The 17,161-nt window shown below is 36.8% G+C and overlaps 1 protein-coding gene across 11 annotated transcripts in view; it reads left to right on the forward strand.

Moving 5' to 3' along the window:
• The window catches only part of BNC2 (basonuclin 2), a 349,594-nt gene that overhangs the window by 167,308 nt on the left and 165,125 nt on the right, over positions 1–17,161 (forward strand). The window contains exon 1 of one of the 11 annotated variants that reach the window (XM_042053944.1): positions 7,010–7,214. The exons of the other annotated variants lie outside the window; for them this stretch is intronic. Coding sequence (XP_041909878.1) covers positions 7,170–7,214 — 45 coding nt within the window. The 5' untranslated portion in view covers positions 7,010–7,169. Of the gene's footprint in view, positions 1–7,009; positions 7,215–17,161 lie in introns of those variants that run through there. 11 annotated transcript variants of the gene reach the window in all.

Raw genomic sequence — 17,161 nt, forward strand, 5'->3', positions numbered from 1 at the left:
TTAAACACTTTATAAACTTGAGGGTTAAATCTGGGCACAGCAAAAGAACAAAATTGCCATGAACTTCAAAAGGAACAGAATTTCAGCCTAAAATTTTACAGACCTGATTGAAAAATAGTCTCTTTTGCCTTAACTTAGTAGGGAAATCTAAGTAAGTTTGAAATCTGTGGGAAGGAATTTATGCCTATCATTAGTATATAGTCCCCCATGTTTTCTGCTTAATGTATACCTTATATCACGTCTAATGAAATGTAGAAGATGCCATAATTTTTAAACAATAATATTGAAATGTTACAGAGGTACACAAAGTTATGATAAAATATTAGACCACTTTGTGATTGTATTTCTTTGTGACCAGTTGGTTAATTAATTTTATATGACAGGAGCTAAAGCAAAGAGACTTATCATAAAGTAAACAATTAAAAGTCATTAATAACTTAGATAAATAATGATGTTCATGCAGTGAATTGTTGTTATCAGACTATGCTTGAAAAAGCTTATAGATGAGGATAATTTAGTGCACTAAATTCCAAAGAGGCCAGTCATCTTGTTACCAGTACGGCATGGGATAAAATTAATCCCTTTTTAACTGCAGTGTGAATATTGCCTGTTTCATGAGCTAAATATCTTATTAAATCACAGGAACTGCACAGCCAGAGAGAGGCGAGAAAGAGCCAGCCTGTGTGAGAGCAGGGTAGAGTGTTCATTATTAAACACTGGTTGCTGCTAAAATATGGTTTCCATATGGAGCAGACTACATGTAATTTATGTAAACCACATTGGTAATAGTTTTTATCAAGTGGTTCTAAACACGAGCTAAATCCAGCATAACTGTTTATGTAGACTGTGTGTAAGTAAATTGTGGGTATTACTAGGGCTGGTTAGATATTTCAGGAAAATATTTCCTTTGCTGTCCCCATTACATACTAGCACAACTCACATCTGCAGCAATGCCTGCTTTGAATAAGATGATTTTGGAGCTTAAACAGGAAGTGAAAGAAACTAATTTGTAATAAAACACCAATGGTACTCATCTAAAATATAAATTATCTGTTAAACCTTCTCTGCACAGGTACTCAAATACTTTACTCTTCCTTTTGAAAAGGTGGGATAAGAATTTTGGTTAGAAGTAAAGACATGGTAAAAGATATTTTGGCAGAATTATAATGAGGTGATCCTAAAGAAAAACTGGAAGGGCTTTTCTAAGGGCAAGGTATGCTTTTTTAAGCATTCTAAATGTCAAGAAACTAGGAAAGTACAGAAGATGTTTATATATACTTTTGATTTAGGAGAGAGTTTTGGACAAAATATGGGAAAATTCTAACTTAGATTAAAAACTGTGCAGGAACTCGTCGCAGTATGGTAATAAAGATTCCCTTCTGAGGTGATAAAAACTTTAGTATTAGCCCACACAATGTTTTGTACATACATTCCTTACTTGGAAAGGTGCATAAGGTTATTTTGCTGAGCAGGTAAGACTGAGTTGAAGATGAAGTCTGTTTAAAAGGCAGCACAGGTTAGGTAACAGTGGATTGAACTGCAAGCTCCCGGTCTCTGATTCTGCCTATGCCATCTCTTCATGGACAAATTTTTCAAAACCCATGTTTATTTTTCTTACTGTAGATTGTAATTCTTAAAAATTTAGGTAAAACATTCTGCTATTGGTGTAATTTCAAAATTAAGAAAAAAGTAAAACCATTACAAAATTATTTCTAGGAAAATTCAACCAGAAAAGATGCTGAGCGAGCTGCTGAAAAAGATCCCAGCTTTTAGGACAGACTTGGACCACATAACCTCCAGAGTTTCCTTCCAATCTAAATTAGTCTATGATTCTAAAATACCCAAACAAACCAACTGAAAAAAACCCAAAAACCCAACCCAACCCAAATCAAAAACACCCACCTCCCAAAACTAATGGCGTATATATGTTACCTAGTTGTGTTCTTGGGCAAAAGCACACATTTCTTCCTGAAAACCTGTAGAGTTGCACATATATAGTTAGGAAGAAAAATCTTTGGGTTTTTTTTCATATAACTGTGAAGGAACAATCAAAGTATATACATATAAACATTAAAAAAAAACCAAAAATCCAAATTGTAGATTCACAGCATTCTATGGCTGCTGTTTACATGCCTCTTTTTGAGCTGCCTATTGCCCAACTAACATGTCCAGAGCACTGTATGTCTGGGTCATATTGAAGAAGAGATAGCCTCAAAGCATCCTCTACTGCCTTGGATGCTCACTCCTCTGGGATAGAAGGATAATTATTTCCAAAGAAACTCAAGGTAAACCTAAAGGTAGATTGGTTGGTGATTTTAATATGAATTTCACTTCAAGCAGTCCAACCATCTCTGGAAATCACAGGATTAATTTTGCAAATGACTAAGTCACATGATATTGTGTTTGATTCATAGTTGATTGGATTAATGATTCAAAACTTTTTTCTCAAGAAAAAATATTGATTCTTCAGTTTAGTTCTTCTCAGAAGTTCCTCCCCTGTAATTTTTTTTTAAGCATCTGAATGTAAAAAATTGAATTGATAAGCAACCATGAATTGAAATAGGACAAACTGAGATTCAGTTTTTTGTTCAGGGAAGTGTGCATGAATACATTTTGCTCTTTTCAGGAAATTATAGTGAGGTGAGCTGACATATAGGGTACTGCACGTTGTACTGTAATTTTTTGAAAAAAATTATATTGATTTTAATTTCCATAAAATATAAATTTCATAAAAAATGGAAGTCAAAATATTAACTGAAAAGGTGAATCATATGCTTAGTCAGTTCTAATTGTAGTAAACTGTAGTAGGGATTTAGAATCAGCTGCATAATTGTACATAAAATTATAAGACACCATGCAAAAGGTATTCCTCCTATGTTGATGCCAGATATCTCTAATTGTCCTCTCCCAGCTCTTTCATTGCTGCTTGACTGATTTTGTTTTCTGTTGAATTTTAAAAAATGGATGAATGTCATTTTTGTGCTCACAGAAAAATAATGCTTGCATTAGAATGTAATGTAAATAGTAGAGCTAATTCAGTGATAGCAGCTTATTATTGTTATGACTATTCTTCTTTGGACTCTCCAAAGACCTGCTGAAGACCTTTTCCATTTTAAGAGGAAATAAATTTTATTAGTTTTTAATTTGAGGTAAACCAGTAAATCATTAAAACAAAACCACCTTCTGCCCTAGAGTTAAAAAAAGGTGATTTTTAACTGTGTAAAGAGCTCAAGTTTGTAATTTCCTTTTAGCTTATGTTTACTAAAAGGATGCAGAATTGATTGCTGCTGCTGCAGGGCTGATGTTAGGCTAATACACAAGATACCTTAAAGAATTTGTCTGTTCTTTTCATAACCTGCTATACCTATCCCACCCAAAACCACCCCTTAGTACCCCAGACCATCCAGTGCAGCTCTTTGAAGGGCATAAGGCTGAGCTGTCTTCAGTCTATCTTATCAAGAAGGACAGGATGGAGGTGAGTTTCAGCATCCTTTGATCACTCTTCCCCATTCCACTGCTGGTGAGAGCTTCAGTCATAAAGTAAAGAACAGCATCAGGATTATATTTGGTATAGGAAACTTGACTACAAATAGATTCACAAGCTGATATACATATATCAGAAAGGGATAAATACAAATACCATGAAGGGGATTTGTTTACCCTCTGAAAATGGAGTAAGGTCATGCTTCCTTGTTGAATACGTGGCTCATCTAGGAATGAACAGTCTGAATGGTTCTTAAAATCATGAAGCTGTTTGGTATGTTGCGGCTGACTTGAGTAGTTTTTCATCACTTCTAAGTGCTGTGAGCTGAAATTCTTTTTAGCTGTTTACCTTCCTGATTACTGAAGTGGGTCTGTATAATTCGCCGTGCAGTGCATGCATTACTCTTAGTGTGCCAGCATGACATCACAGGTGCATTGCGTAGGGAGAGATCACAGTCCGTGTATTTGTGTGTTAAACTATACTTAAAATAGTTTTCCTACAAAGTATGTGTATACAAAATATATAATGTCATGCTGCACTGAAGTGTTGTTTGCTCTTGATAGGGAGTCTCTGAATAGCTCACTTAATGGCTTTACTGCCTGGGGGAAATGCGACCATCCCCAGTGTGAAACAAAAGCCTGAAAGCTGCTAAACATGTTCACAGCGCTTGTGTGCACATGTAGGCTCTGTACAAAAACCAGTCACTACAGGTAAACAGACTCCTGTGGGTTTTGGCCTTTCTTATGTGCTGCCCAATATGTATTAAAGGGGGGATGTCTCTGGCTGCTGGAAAATCCTGCAACAGATGTGTAATGTACTAATTGCAGTATTTTCAGAAATCCATCACGAGACAATTACTTAATCTAAATTTTTCTTTTAAATTCTGAAAAATTTGTTTTTAATGTAAAATCTATTCCTGTAAAAAGTTTCATCCTTTGCTCTATGAATACTTTCTAAAATGCATACCTATGCGAGCTGCAAGATAAAGAAATACCAGTCCTCGACAAGGTGCTTGAAATTTTAAAGATTATTAGGATTTATATATTGCATTTCTGCAGGGATGGAAACATGAATTGGGTTTTTGTTGAAAGTGATAGGGGAGAAGCAGGCTTCTCAATGTCATGTTCAGGACTTGCTTTTAATCCTGAACAGGCTGGGAACACCAGACTTGAATGTCACAACATTTCTACTTATGTAAAGGAAAGCTACTCTAAGCCAATTGTGATTTCTTAATTTTTTTTTTTAACATTGATTAATGTTTTTCTACAACCTCTCTCAGTCAGGTACAGTAGGTTTATGTTAATTTTCTTACTTGGGCTTTGACATATAAGAATCAAACAATTATCCCCCTCAAAACTTGTAAAAATCTCTGAACACCGTTGGAAAGTATTCAGTAAAGTATGTGGCATTTACAGCACATAAGGCAGTGTGCTGGGGTATAGCTGTTACTGGTTTTCCTGTTGGGGTGATGTATGCAATCAGAGATTAATTAAGTAATTTGTGAGTTTTGTGACTTTCCCAGACTTAATCTGATAAAATCTCAAGATCTCAAGCAGCATTCTTCCCCATATCCCTCTACATTTGTGCAGAGAATTCTGTGCTTTTAAGTACAAATACAAATTTATGGACATCATGTGTTTTAAGTATACACTTGTCTTTTTCTGTGCTGTAAGCTGTAGTACAAGCAGAGCAAATGCGTAGATGCATACTCTGTCTCTTTAAATTTCCTGAGTTGGGCTAGTTTGACAAAGACCTCCTTATCATTTTCTTGAAACACAGTTTCCTGAATCAGCGGATTTTTCCCCCCCTTGAAACTTCTGAAACTCTGAACTCTGTCAAAACAACATGGCTGGCAAGTTTTAGGGACAGAGCAGAGACATAGACAGAGACAAAGAAGCCCCTGAGAAGGCAGACGGACTTAAATTGCTTGTGGTTTTTCAGTACAGCTGGTTTCAGATGTGTCTGCCTTGTTCTGCACTGGTTCCACTGCCAAAGCAAGACTGTCACAGCTGGTAGTACTTACTGCACTTGCGGGAAAGTATGTGATTCATTAGTTGGAACCGTATGTTTTTCACCAGTTCTGGTCATGTTTTTGTTAGGATGTGGTAAAAGCATAAGCAGGGGGTGAAGGGACAATGGAAATATGTGACTTGTTAAAGATTGGCCCCAACCAGTTATTAGCTAAATTGTATGCTGTAATAAAACAACAACAACAACAACAACAACAACAAAAAACCCAACCAAAAAACCCAAACAACAAAAAACTGTTGCTCATATGACAAATGATTTAATTTTTTAGTTAAGGTCACTTAGTCATATGTGGGAAAGAGAAAAAAGAATTGTCACCATCAAGTTCTTTTTCCCATCTTTTCTGTGGAGTACCACGAACTTTTTAAATGAAAATTGTAGTACAGGATGAAGTCATGCAAGCAAAAACATTCATTTAGTAGAAAACCCAGCCAAATTGGCTAAGAATTTTGTATTTTTTGAAAGGAGGTAGCTGCTTCTACTGGTAAAATACAACTGTGGCATAAAGACTTGTGGCAAATGATTGGTGTATTGAAATATTTAGTGAAAGGAGAGCTGTAAGTGGGTGTTACTGTGCCCACAAATGATAAAAAATGATAAAACAGACCAGAATTGTAGGTGAGATGTAATAAGCACTTTTGTTTACCTTTTTTTTTTTTTTGAGGTAGCATCTTCCACTCTGAGTACTGGAGAGGGGTTTTGTATTGTTTATTTTGTAGCTGTTTGAAGCTAAACATAACTGATGAAAGGAGAAAAAAAAAGATGGTTGTAGGAAACACAGTTCGTTTGAACCCAAATATTATTATATCATCAAGCTGTTAATACATCTCCCCCCCACCTTCATAGCACCAATTACATGAAGACTTCAATTCCATGTGTTTTAGAAACTGCTTTCACACTTTCCCACTCCCCCCCATTCTATTTTCCCTCCCAGCCTCCTTATACACACACACAACCACTGGACTTCATAGAACTAGAATCAGGTCTGTCTCTGATAATTAGCTCAGCTGGCTGCAGCATAAATAAAGAAATGCGCTTAGGGGCTGTAGTCTGTGACATGGTTTAACAGAGCATAAAAAGGTGCATCTGTTAACATGCCTGAATTCAGTCACCTTACTGTCACCCACAGAAAGATACCACCTCTGAAATGTGCCAATGCTATTTTGCAAACAAGAGGCCAGTGTTGTATTAAATTAACTAGACTGTGAACGTGCAAAGTGCTGCCTCTTAAAAATCATGCTGTCTTGGCTTACAGTGGTGTTGCAATGAGTCCCTCCAGTATCTATTAGGATGACCTGTGGCACTGAATACTTCAACACTCTTCTGGCTAGTATTGTTGACCTTTGTCAGCTTGATAAAAAAGCAGAGCCTAGAAATGTGCTTGTCATTTTTAGTGAACCAGGAGGCTGGAAAGCATGGGGAAGGGGAGGGGGCTGCAGGGAAGCACAGACGCCAACAGCCTGTTTTTGCTTAAATTAGGATGCTGAACCTAGGACAAAATTGCAGTGTGCTTCCCTTCTCCTCCCCAGCAGCCCCATGTCTCTCACCCCTTTCTTCCCCTGACTGTTGCTACTTGATTTGAGGTCTGAAATAATGAGGAATGTCTGCGTGATCAAAGTTACTGTCTGCCTCCTGATCTCCAAAGAAGCCCTGCTATATGTATTTGGTAGGCGACAAACAGCTTGTTGTAATGTATTTGAAGGTAATACAGTCACACTTTTGTTATGTTCTTTGGACATTTATTTGCTTTATAGTTAAGTAATCCTAATGAAAAAACTAAAACCTTTTATGTTTTGCTTTTATTTAGCTGTATAAAGATTTTAAAATTATTTGCAGGAAAAATATAACTTCAACAGGGGATACGGCCAAGCATACATCACTGAATTGATAAGGTATTAATTTCACAGATGTGTAATTCCTTTGAAAGTGTTGATTATGATCTAGTTAGCTTTGCCCAGATACTTTACAAGATAACAGGGTGTCTGTTTTCAGTACACACATTTGTGCTATACAAACTATTATTTCTACAGCATGATTATTTTATTATCTATTAATATGTATTTTTTTAATATGTATTTTAAAAAGCATTCTTCAGATGGTCCAACTGACTGTCTTATCCATTAGAAAGTGATGTAATACCAGTGGGAGCTAGTCCCACACAGCTTGAACGAAAATTTATTCCACTTGGCAGTAACAAAATGTGGATGACCAGGAGGGGTGATGCATTCTCTACTGTATTTTGAAGTTGTTACACTGGAAATATCCCACCCAGTTGTGCTTGGCCCTTTCGTCCTGACATTGGGCCACACCTGCATTCCTGCCGTCCAGACCCATCTTTGTTTTTGCCAACTGTCTTTACCCAGGAATATCTCCAGGGAAAAAACTAAAAATCTGAAAAAACCCCAGAAAACCCACACATTAGCATTTACCTTATTGCATGGAGAGAGAGAGACTGGGGAGGGAGTGAAGTTGCTATCAAAAGAGATGATAGTGCCTCAAAATCCCTTTATCTGAGTGCTGCAGAGTTACAATAAGCCAGCTGTGAAACAGAAGAAAAAAATCACTGAGTTCTTTTCAATTCTCTTCATTTTTTTCCCCAGTTATGACTTTTCCCTCCTCTTCCCTCCCACCCCCCCTTTTTAGTCTCAAGGGAATTTTGAGAGAAGCAAACCTAAAGGAAAAAAAAAGCAACTGAGGTTTATGTAAGAAGAAATTAAGGTTAATGATCATTGGCTCATTTTCCTAGTCCGTGGGTGTGGATGGAGGAGTAATCAGTGCAGGTGGCCTTGCCAGTTGGGAGTTTTTCTTTGTCATCAAGAAAATAAGGAGAGTGCAGGGATTGAATTACCGCAGCTATTTCAGGGCTAACCGTATTTTGTTTCCCCATTGGCTCAGATTTGAGGACAGAAAGCTGACATTAATTTTATCCAAAAGAAAAGCACAGTAAATGCTGTATATATTCTGAGATAATTTGACTGGATATGTAAGAATCTGCTTGTTCAAGTGCATGTCTAGTGTAGTCTTACAAATAATTTTGCATATAACACACTGAAAAGTATTTTTCTTAATTTGCTCAGACAATTTGTCTCTGTACCCAATTACAACTCACTTTATTGAATTTTTAAGAGCTGCTTATTAAAATATGTGCTCCAGCTGCTTCTGTTGGCTTCCCAGGTGCCTGTTATTACATGTCAAGGTGCTCCCTTCTAACTTTTAGAGGATGTACAGAATTGAAGCAGTTCTGCTCAGTTTGAAAAGGAAGTGATAGAATTGGCTTAAGAAGTGTGTTCTGGCCCTGAAACGGTATCTAGTGGGCATTCATATCTTGGCCATGGAAGAGCAGTTCTTTAAATAAAAAAAAAAATTTGAGAAAGAATGAAATGACAAATAAGTCAGGCAAACAATCGCTTGATTAATCCCACTTAGAAGTCTTCTACATCAGTGATGTTCTGTGTGTGGTGTTGCTGGAACAGGTAATGGTCAAGAGATTTCAATTTAGAATACAGAAAAATGAGAAATAAAAGTCAAGGGGAGTCTGCAAAAGGTATTGAGTAGGAGGGAAAACAGTAGTCAGAGTGTTTTGATACATTCATGTGTGTTTATAACACATGCAGTTGCCCGTCCATGCTGTATCATGTTTGACTAGAAGGGGAAGGTAACTACCAAATAGATAGTCTGCATTTCAGAACACGGGTAGCCATCAGTAGCAACTGTTATTTCAGCAAAAAATCTGCGCGGATGTTAAAATACAAGAGTGTAGTTCTAGTTAAAATAGACTTAAAAGTACTATGTGTTTTCATTGTTGAGGGGGTTTTGTTTTGTTTTGTTTTTTAATACAGCTCATAGCAATCCTCCACTCACACCCTTAGAGGAACAAGAGTGTTACAAATTTAGTCGCTATTATTCACAATAAATTACAGCATGAGGAGGTTTAGCTGCAGGAATAGGGGCCCAGATTTTAGTTCCCTTGTTCCTCTGAAGTAAGAGTCAACATGTAGCTGAATATTCATGAGACATTCATTAATATGAATAGTTGGTCTGCTGCTGCACCTTACCATGGTTTATTAATAACTTATGGACAGACCACTCCCAAGCATACAGAGGGCAAGACTACTTTAATGATTGCAGCATCCTTTCAGTAAAAAAGAAAGAATGAGATGTTTTATTTCAGCAGCACCATTTGAAAAGCTGTAGTTTAGGTGTCTGTAGCACACTGTGCTTCAGGTTGTATCAGTAACACTTGAACTATAAATCCCAATTTTTTTCAGTGTTAAAAGTTGTATATAAAATTTTGTTCGAGCCTGAAAGATGACATGAAGAAATATCTGCCTTTAAGGAACTATTTTTTGGGTAAATCTTTTAGCATATCCTTTTATATTTTTTTTATTTTAAGTCAATGAATAGAGGGGAAATAAAATGAATGCTACCATTTCAAGGCTTTCTTCCTCTTTACTGATGGAGCTCAAATAAAATTAAATTAAATCCAAAAATGTTGGCATACAGTCCATACCAAGGCCTAGTCTTTCTGGCATTGAAAAATAATGTTTGTTACTCATACAAAAATAGTTTTTAAAAACTCACCTTGCAATAATCACCCTCCTGTTGATAGACAATTATAGTTATGATCCATAGATAATCTCACTAAAGAAGAAGAATAATGTGGCAAAGATGGTGAAGTTAGAAATGTTTTTTTTTAAAAAAATCTGCTCTTGAAAGCATTTAACCTTGGGTGTATAATTCTTAAGGTTTTTGAGATGCTTATAGCATACTACTCAGTAAGATTATGTAGTCATATTTTGTAAATAGTATCTACAGAAAATGCATACCATGCTTTCTTTCATAATTTACTAATCAGTTAGGAGCTTAAGAGTTTCTCAGGTAAAAGTGCACACTGTGGTACTTCATTGTTATCCATAATACTGCAACTTCTGTCATTTCAGAGAAGTAGCCAATTTTGCTTTCCATTTTACACTTTTACTCTAAGTTAGTAAGCTGCTGAGGCTGTGTTGTGGACCCTCCATTAAACTGAGAGTTGACAATGAACACTTATATTTTTAATGCATATAATTGCATTCCACAGCCTGTACTGAAACTACTCATTCTTCCTTTCTCCCTTTCCCTTCTCCTTCTCCTTCTCTTCTCCTCTCTCCCTTTTCTTTCTGTGTAAGTGTCTTTTAAAATTTTAATCCTGAAAGACAACTAATGTAAATAAAAACTGAATCATTAAGTGGAACTGAAGAAATTTCATCCATTAATCATTATCCCACAAGAGTGGGGAAAAATATTAAATTATTAGGAAGGTAATTATGTTTGGTTTTCTCCCCCTAATTTTTGGCCTTGATAAAGTTAAAAGAGGAATATTTTTATTTGGTGGAAGAAGCTGCATGATTTTTCATAAGCTTTTAAATGTTTTTTTAGTATCTAGCATGCTACCTTCCAATGAAGTCTCTTTTGGGACTGTAATGTTTCTTTTGTGATTAAAAGCTCTGAAGTATTCTGGATCAGGGGATTATTAGTTAGATACAGATTCTTGCTGCTTTAGGTCACCAGTTTGAATTCAGTCCAGGCCATCATCAGACTGCTGTTAACATCTGAGGGCATCATGGCATTCTTAGACAAATTCCCAGTAGGCAGGGTTTTTCTCTTCCTCCATTCTCTAGTCTTTCTCTCCTGGGTTGAATTCCTTGTGTTGAGCAATCATCCTGCCAAGTTTCCATGAGTTCTGTCACCCATGCTTGGATCCAGTTTTCACTCACCTATGAACAATTCATCCACAGTCACTCCTTTTAAATTACTTACTTGGGTGTGACATTACCATCATCACCATCATTGATGTGCCCTTTTAATGTTTCAAGACAGTGTGAAGTAGGCAGATACTTACCTCAGAAAACCAAAAAGAAAACAAAAAAATGCCCTAAAACAAACAGTTCTCCCCTTCGCTTCCCTTCCCTCCCCTCCCCCAACCCCCCCGCCCCTGAACACAGCTGTGTTGTGTAGGGTTTTATGGATTAAATGCTTGGCAGAGGTGCTGGAGTTGATAGGATTTCTGTTTACAGTAAGACAGCCTCATCCATGGAACTCACTTAATTTCGTTTGCCTGCCAGACTCTGGGCTGGCTACCCTTCTGATCATTCTTATCTCTCCGGAAAGATGAGAGGGTAAAGTTAAAATTAATATCTCAAGGGGAAGAGGCAATGGGGTAAAGTTAAAATTAACAGGTTTTTTTGTATAGGGCATGGGAATATTTCCGTTTGGACACTTTTACAATCATGGGATGTCACAGAGAATTTTTCTGTGTTTTTGTGCAAGAAATAAGCACAAAGACTTCTGGATGATGTTTGTGTAGGGCCACCCACTGCAGCCTTTTTATGGATATGACCATTATATTATGCGCCTGTATCTCTGTATTTGGGTACAGAAAAGAAATAAAAATAAATAAATACATTGGCTAAGTTGTCAGTAATCACAACAGGAGGCTGAAGGATGAAATGAGCTATGGAGGCTAAGCTACTTTTTCAGCCATGAAATTGACCTTCTTAGGTCAGGGTTATGACATGCTGGTAGACCGAACAGTGTATAGAAGCTGTACTGCTGCTACCTGTGGTGGTAGAAAAAAGCGAACTTGTAGTTCTGAGGTTACCTGCTCAACTCTTCTACAACCATTACATTTGACCTTTACAGTCAGACTTTTTTTAATGTTAATGTTATTCTGAGCATTTAAGATATCAGCAGATTATTATTGGAAATGTTCTGTATAAGGCTAGAAAATAACAGGAAAATATCCCAGTTTGGCAGCAGAAAGGCAGGGTGCTGTAATTGTCTATTCCTCTCCAGAGTTTATATGCTAGATTTTATAATTGCTTGGTATACTTCCCACACACACCAAAAACAAACAAACAAAAAAACCCAAAATCACTTCAGTGTTAAAATAAATAATTTAGAGCAGGATAGAACTGTGCTCTTAGATCTGCAAAGCAGAAGTCAGGTCCATTACTCTGTTCTGCCTATGTATATGTTAACTTTGATGCCTAGGCAGGAAGATGGGGTGATGGGGAGTGTGAGACCAGTCTGTGTCTTGCAGGTTTAAGAGGAGTGCATTTCCTTACATCCTACTGCTGAGCTCAGAGTTCATTCACATCACCTATAAGCAAAGGTGAAATGGCGTATAGCTCTGAGGTTCCTGAAGTCTGGCCATAATTTGAGTCTTAGATATCTACTTATTTTCTGGTACGTATTTTGAAGCATCCTAAGTAAGTATATATTGCGTACATAATATTTTTTCTAAGCGTACAAGAAGGCAGAGGCTGTCCATGATATGTTTGTCACATAAGATTTGTACCTGACTTCTTTGTCACAAATGCATACAAAACCCCCTTATTTTACTAAGCTCTTCCACTACTGAGAACTGGAAGTAGTCACAAATTTTTCTGTAAAATTTACTTTTTCAGGTGCCTAAGTGTTGCACAAATATTTTGTTGCATACACTCCATTCCCTAGTATGTAGTCAGACTCTCAGAGGTCAGAAGTGGGAGAGTAGCAGTTCAAATAACTAGTTTTAAAATTGCACTTGCATCATTGCAGAAAAGTACATATTGAAACAGATACTTACACAATTAAGTAACTACACATTTAACAGTAATTTGCATAGGTAATGGGCGTTTTTGTAAGCAAACACAGTAGGAGGAAAAGGATGAAGAGGCTCATGTCTGGTGCCCATCTTTAAAAATTGTTGCCAGAAATGTCTCAGTTTGCTTAGTGAGTAAGATTTAGCAGGATTTGTTTGGAATACTTGAAAGACTGTAAACATACTACAAAACCATGTTAACACAAGATTATCTTATTAGACAAACCTCTTCAATTGCTTTGGAATGCTTAGTTTACTAATACAAGCCAAAGTCTTAGTTTATTTATTTATTTATTTAATCATTTTTTTCCCTCCCTCCTGATATTGTTTTAATGAAAGAGTGATTGAGGCAGGGGGAACCTCTTTTTCCTTAAGAAAAGGGATCTTGTCCTATTCCCTAACCACAGACATTTTACAGACAATACTTTGGGAGTAGATAATATTGTTCTCTTGCTTTTTTTCTGAGGGTAAAGGCAATTGTGCATGGAGTTGGCCAGCCTGTGGCTGTCCACCATCTGTGTAAGGAATTCACAATCCCAGACAAAAGAAATTGGCAAAGTCTTCTTTCTGTCTGTTCTCCAGAGCCTCGAGATAGCCATAAAACACCTGGACAAAATCAGCAGGTGATGGCAAGGGAAAGAGAATGATCAGTCACAGGCATTGTTGAATCCTTTGAACATTACTTATAGCTTGGACACCGCTGTCACCAGACACAGTTTGATCTTTGGTGAGCTTTCTGGAAGTGCTTTTTTTTCCCTGGCTTTATGACAACAGGGGGAACCAGATAATGCTGTGGAGGCAAAGCAGAATTTCCTCATGTTGTAATTTTTATCTCACCTTGTAATTTCAGTTTTTGTTACCAGTATTTGCACTTAAATAATCTTGCAGGAACAAAGGCAGCCTTTTATATGCAGAAAAAATGTGTCATATCTTTTTACCCCTCTGCCCACCCTAACAAGCATTGTTTATCTGTGACCCAAAATTGAAATTTAAAAATATCTTAAAAATTAAATACATCACTGTCTTCCTTTTCCCTTTCATGTTGATTTACACAAAGCATTTAATAAGAAGAAATTTAAAACTAAGGAATGCCAGTCTCTTTCATGTTCTTCTGTTATCGTATTCATAACAAAGCTTACTTTATTGCTTACTTATGATTTCTTAAAACTTGCTGTTGATCATTAATTATGACCTTTATGTAATTGATTGGAAACGCGGTATATTTTTCACAAGTTTGTGAAAAATCTATGCTTTCATTCACTTCATGTTTTCTTGTATTCTTTCTACACTGTGTATTTGTTTTTTAACCTGCACAGATGTTAGCATAATAAAATTAATCTTGAAATTTAAAAGAGAATGAAGAAGTGAAGTCACAGATTAATATCTATAGAAGAGCATCTGTGCATGAAACAGAAATATAGCCACAAGAACATGTCACCTTTGGCAGGAAAGGAAGAAGCTTCCTACCCATTAACCTGTTGGAGTCAGAATTTCAGTGCATGGATACTTAGCATTGAGGCTGACAGTCTTGCCAGTGTCAAGGGGTTAAGTTTGTAGCTGTCGTTTTGTTGCATTCCCAAAGTGAAGTCTAAACCATATCAAAAAACTGCTGGATCACTTCAGCTGTGCCCTGAATCCTTCTCCCTCCTGGTGTTTTCTCTGTCTTCTTCCCTCCCTATGCTCCTGCAAATACAACCCTTCTTCACAGAGCTGGTGTCAAGCTTCAATGAATATAGCTCTGTCTAACTAAGTGTATTAATGCTGCACTCTGCTTCAACACGAACCTCATTGCTCACCATAACGCCTCTGTGTGGGTTTGTGTGTGCATGTGTGCACGCAGGAGTTGAGATTGTTTGTTAAGGAAGAGACTGAATGCTGCAATTGTTTGACTGTTTCTGTAGCCCATATTACATCTTTTAATCAGCTTGTATGAACCTTAGGGAAACGAGGGCCAAGACTTAAGGTTAAAAAAAGTTAATTAGAGAGGATTCTGTTATTTAACTGCAAGATAATTTGTGGGTAACTAAAACTAAGAAAACTTTGTATTCATTCTGCTTTCTCAGTGTGGAAAGTGTATGTATCATCCATAGAATGAGTTACCAAAAGTGTAATATCTTTTAACAGCAGTAATAATAATCCCTTCACTTTAGTTAATCATGTGCTAATCTCTTGGTAAGTCAAAAGTATTAGACCATTTTAAATTCATTGTGTCAGCTCAGCCGAAGTAACTGGCACAGTGGTGTAAACATTTGGAAGAAAAGTCCTTCAAACTAAAATAATGATGTCATAAAGAAAAGAATTCTGCTATTTCTACACAGGAATTCTGAGGATACTATTAGTTTTAGGTGCTGGACAAAAGGATTTGAGTTTATACTGAAACAAAATACTGCTGCTGTATCCTTAACGTGTACTATTTCTGAATTGGACTTCACTGTTTACGGTTCACTGTTTACTACTTCTTACTAAGCAACTAAGCATAGTTCATCATCTGAAAGATTTCTCTACTTACAACGTTTTCTTCTTGTGAATGTGTTACTGATGTTTGCATGAAGCTACTTGTCCCTGAGACTTTTTAAAATTTGTGACTAATGAGGGAATTTAGCATACTTTTTTCTTTTAAAATTTTTGTTAGCCTAAAGTCACTACCTAAGCTTTTATCATAGAGTCATAGAATTTTAAGGGTTGGAAGGGACCTTAAAAATCCTCAAGACTCAATCTCCCTACCATGGGCAGGGACACTTTCCACTAGACCAGCTTGTTCAAGGCCTTACCCAACCTGGCTTTGAACATTGCCAGGGTTGGGGCATCTCCAAAGTCCCTGGGCAAACTGTGCCAGTATCATGTTCCAGTTCACCACCCTCATAATAAAGAATTTTTTCACAACATCTAGCCTAGATTTCCCCTCTTTTGATTTGCACCCATTCCCCCTTTTCCTATCACTAAAATTCCTGGTGAGGAGTCTCTCTCCATCTTCTCTGTAGGTCCCCATTGGGTACTGGAAGGTTGCTGTGAGGTCTCCACACAATCTTCTGGTCTTCAGGCTGAACTTTCTCAGCCTGACTTCATAGGGGAGGTGCTGCAGTACCCTTATCATTGTTGTGGCTCCCCTCTGGACTTGCTCCAACAGTTCCATGTCCTTGTTTTGTTTGGGACCACAGAGCTGGATGGAGCACTCCAGGTGGGATCTCACCAGAGAGGAGAAGAGGAGGAGAATCACCTTCTTCAACCTGCTGGCTATGCTGCTTTGGATGCAGCCCAGGATTCCATACTTTTGCTCAAGCTTACCTCCTTACAGATTAATGTTTTTGAAATTTTTTTTGTCCCATCTGCCACTCTTTACAGTATTCTGCAAATTGTTCCCTGAAAGTTAAATCAGATATTCACAACCTTCATAATTAGGCTATTCAGTTTAGACTCAATACAAATAGTGACAGAAGTTAATCAGAAGAGTAATTTTTTCTCCTACTTAGTCTTACATTAAAAATGGACATATATTCTCTTTTACATGGTTTTCTGTTTTGTAAAATATTTCAATGATCATCCATGTAGCAGAGAAAATTTCCTTTTTGTTAGCTATCAGAATAGTATATACACAGGCTCATTTCTACCTGTCTAGAATATTTTGAGTTAAGAGGCACATTGTGAGAGAGATACTGTGTTTCATATTGAAAATGTGAATATATTATCAGAATGCTGTAAATCTCAATAGGCTTGTTACTATGAAGTTATTTCTATGTTTGAAAAATTGCTTTTATATTACCAAATTAAAAATTCAATTTTTATGTTAAATTGTGGATTTGAAAATGTCATTTTAATTTCTTTTTATGTCCACCTAAATTTCTTAGTTTGAAATCGTTCATATCATGTGCACAAATGAAGTTTGTGTATGACTGTGAAGATTTAGTCACGTTAAATTTGATTTGTGGTCTTTGAATTTCTATTTTATGTTGGGTTTTTTTTTTTCCTGACCATGCCTGAAGGGGCCACATGTTAAGGCTGACCTTAAGGAAAGAATGGAGAATAAT

This window comes from Corvus kubaryi, unplaced genomic scaffold, assembly GCF_017639235.1.
Source record: "Corvus kubaryi isolate FWS band 111438036 unplaced genomic scaffold, C.kubaryi_AGA036_p1.0 split1-37296, whole genome shotgun sequence".
NCBI classification, from domain to species: Eukaryota; Metazoa; Chordata; class Aves; order Passeriformes; family Corvidae; genus Corvus; species Corvus kubaryi.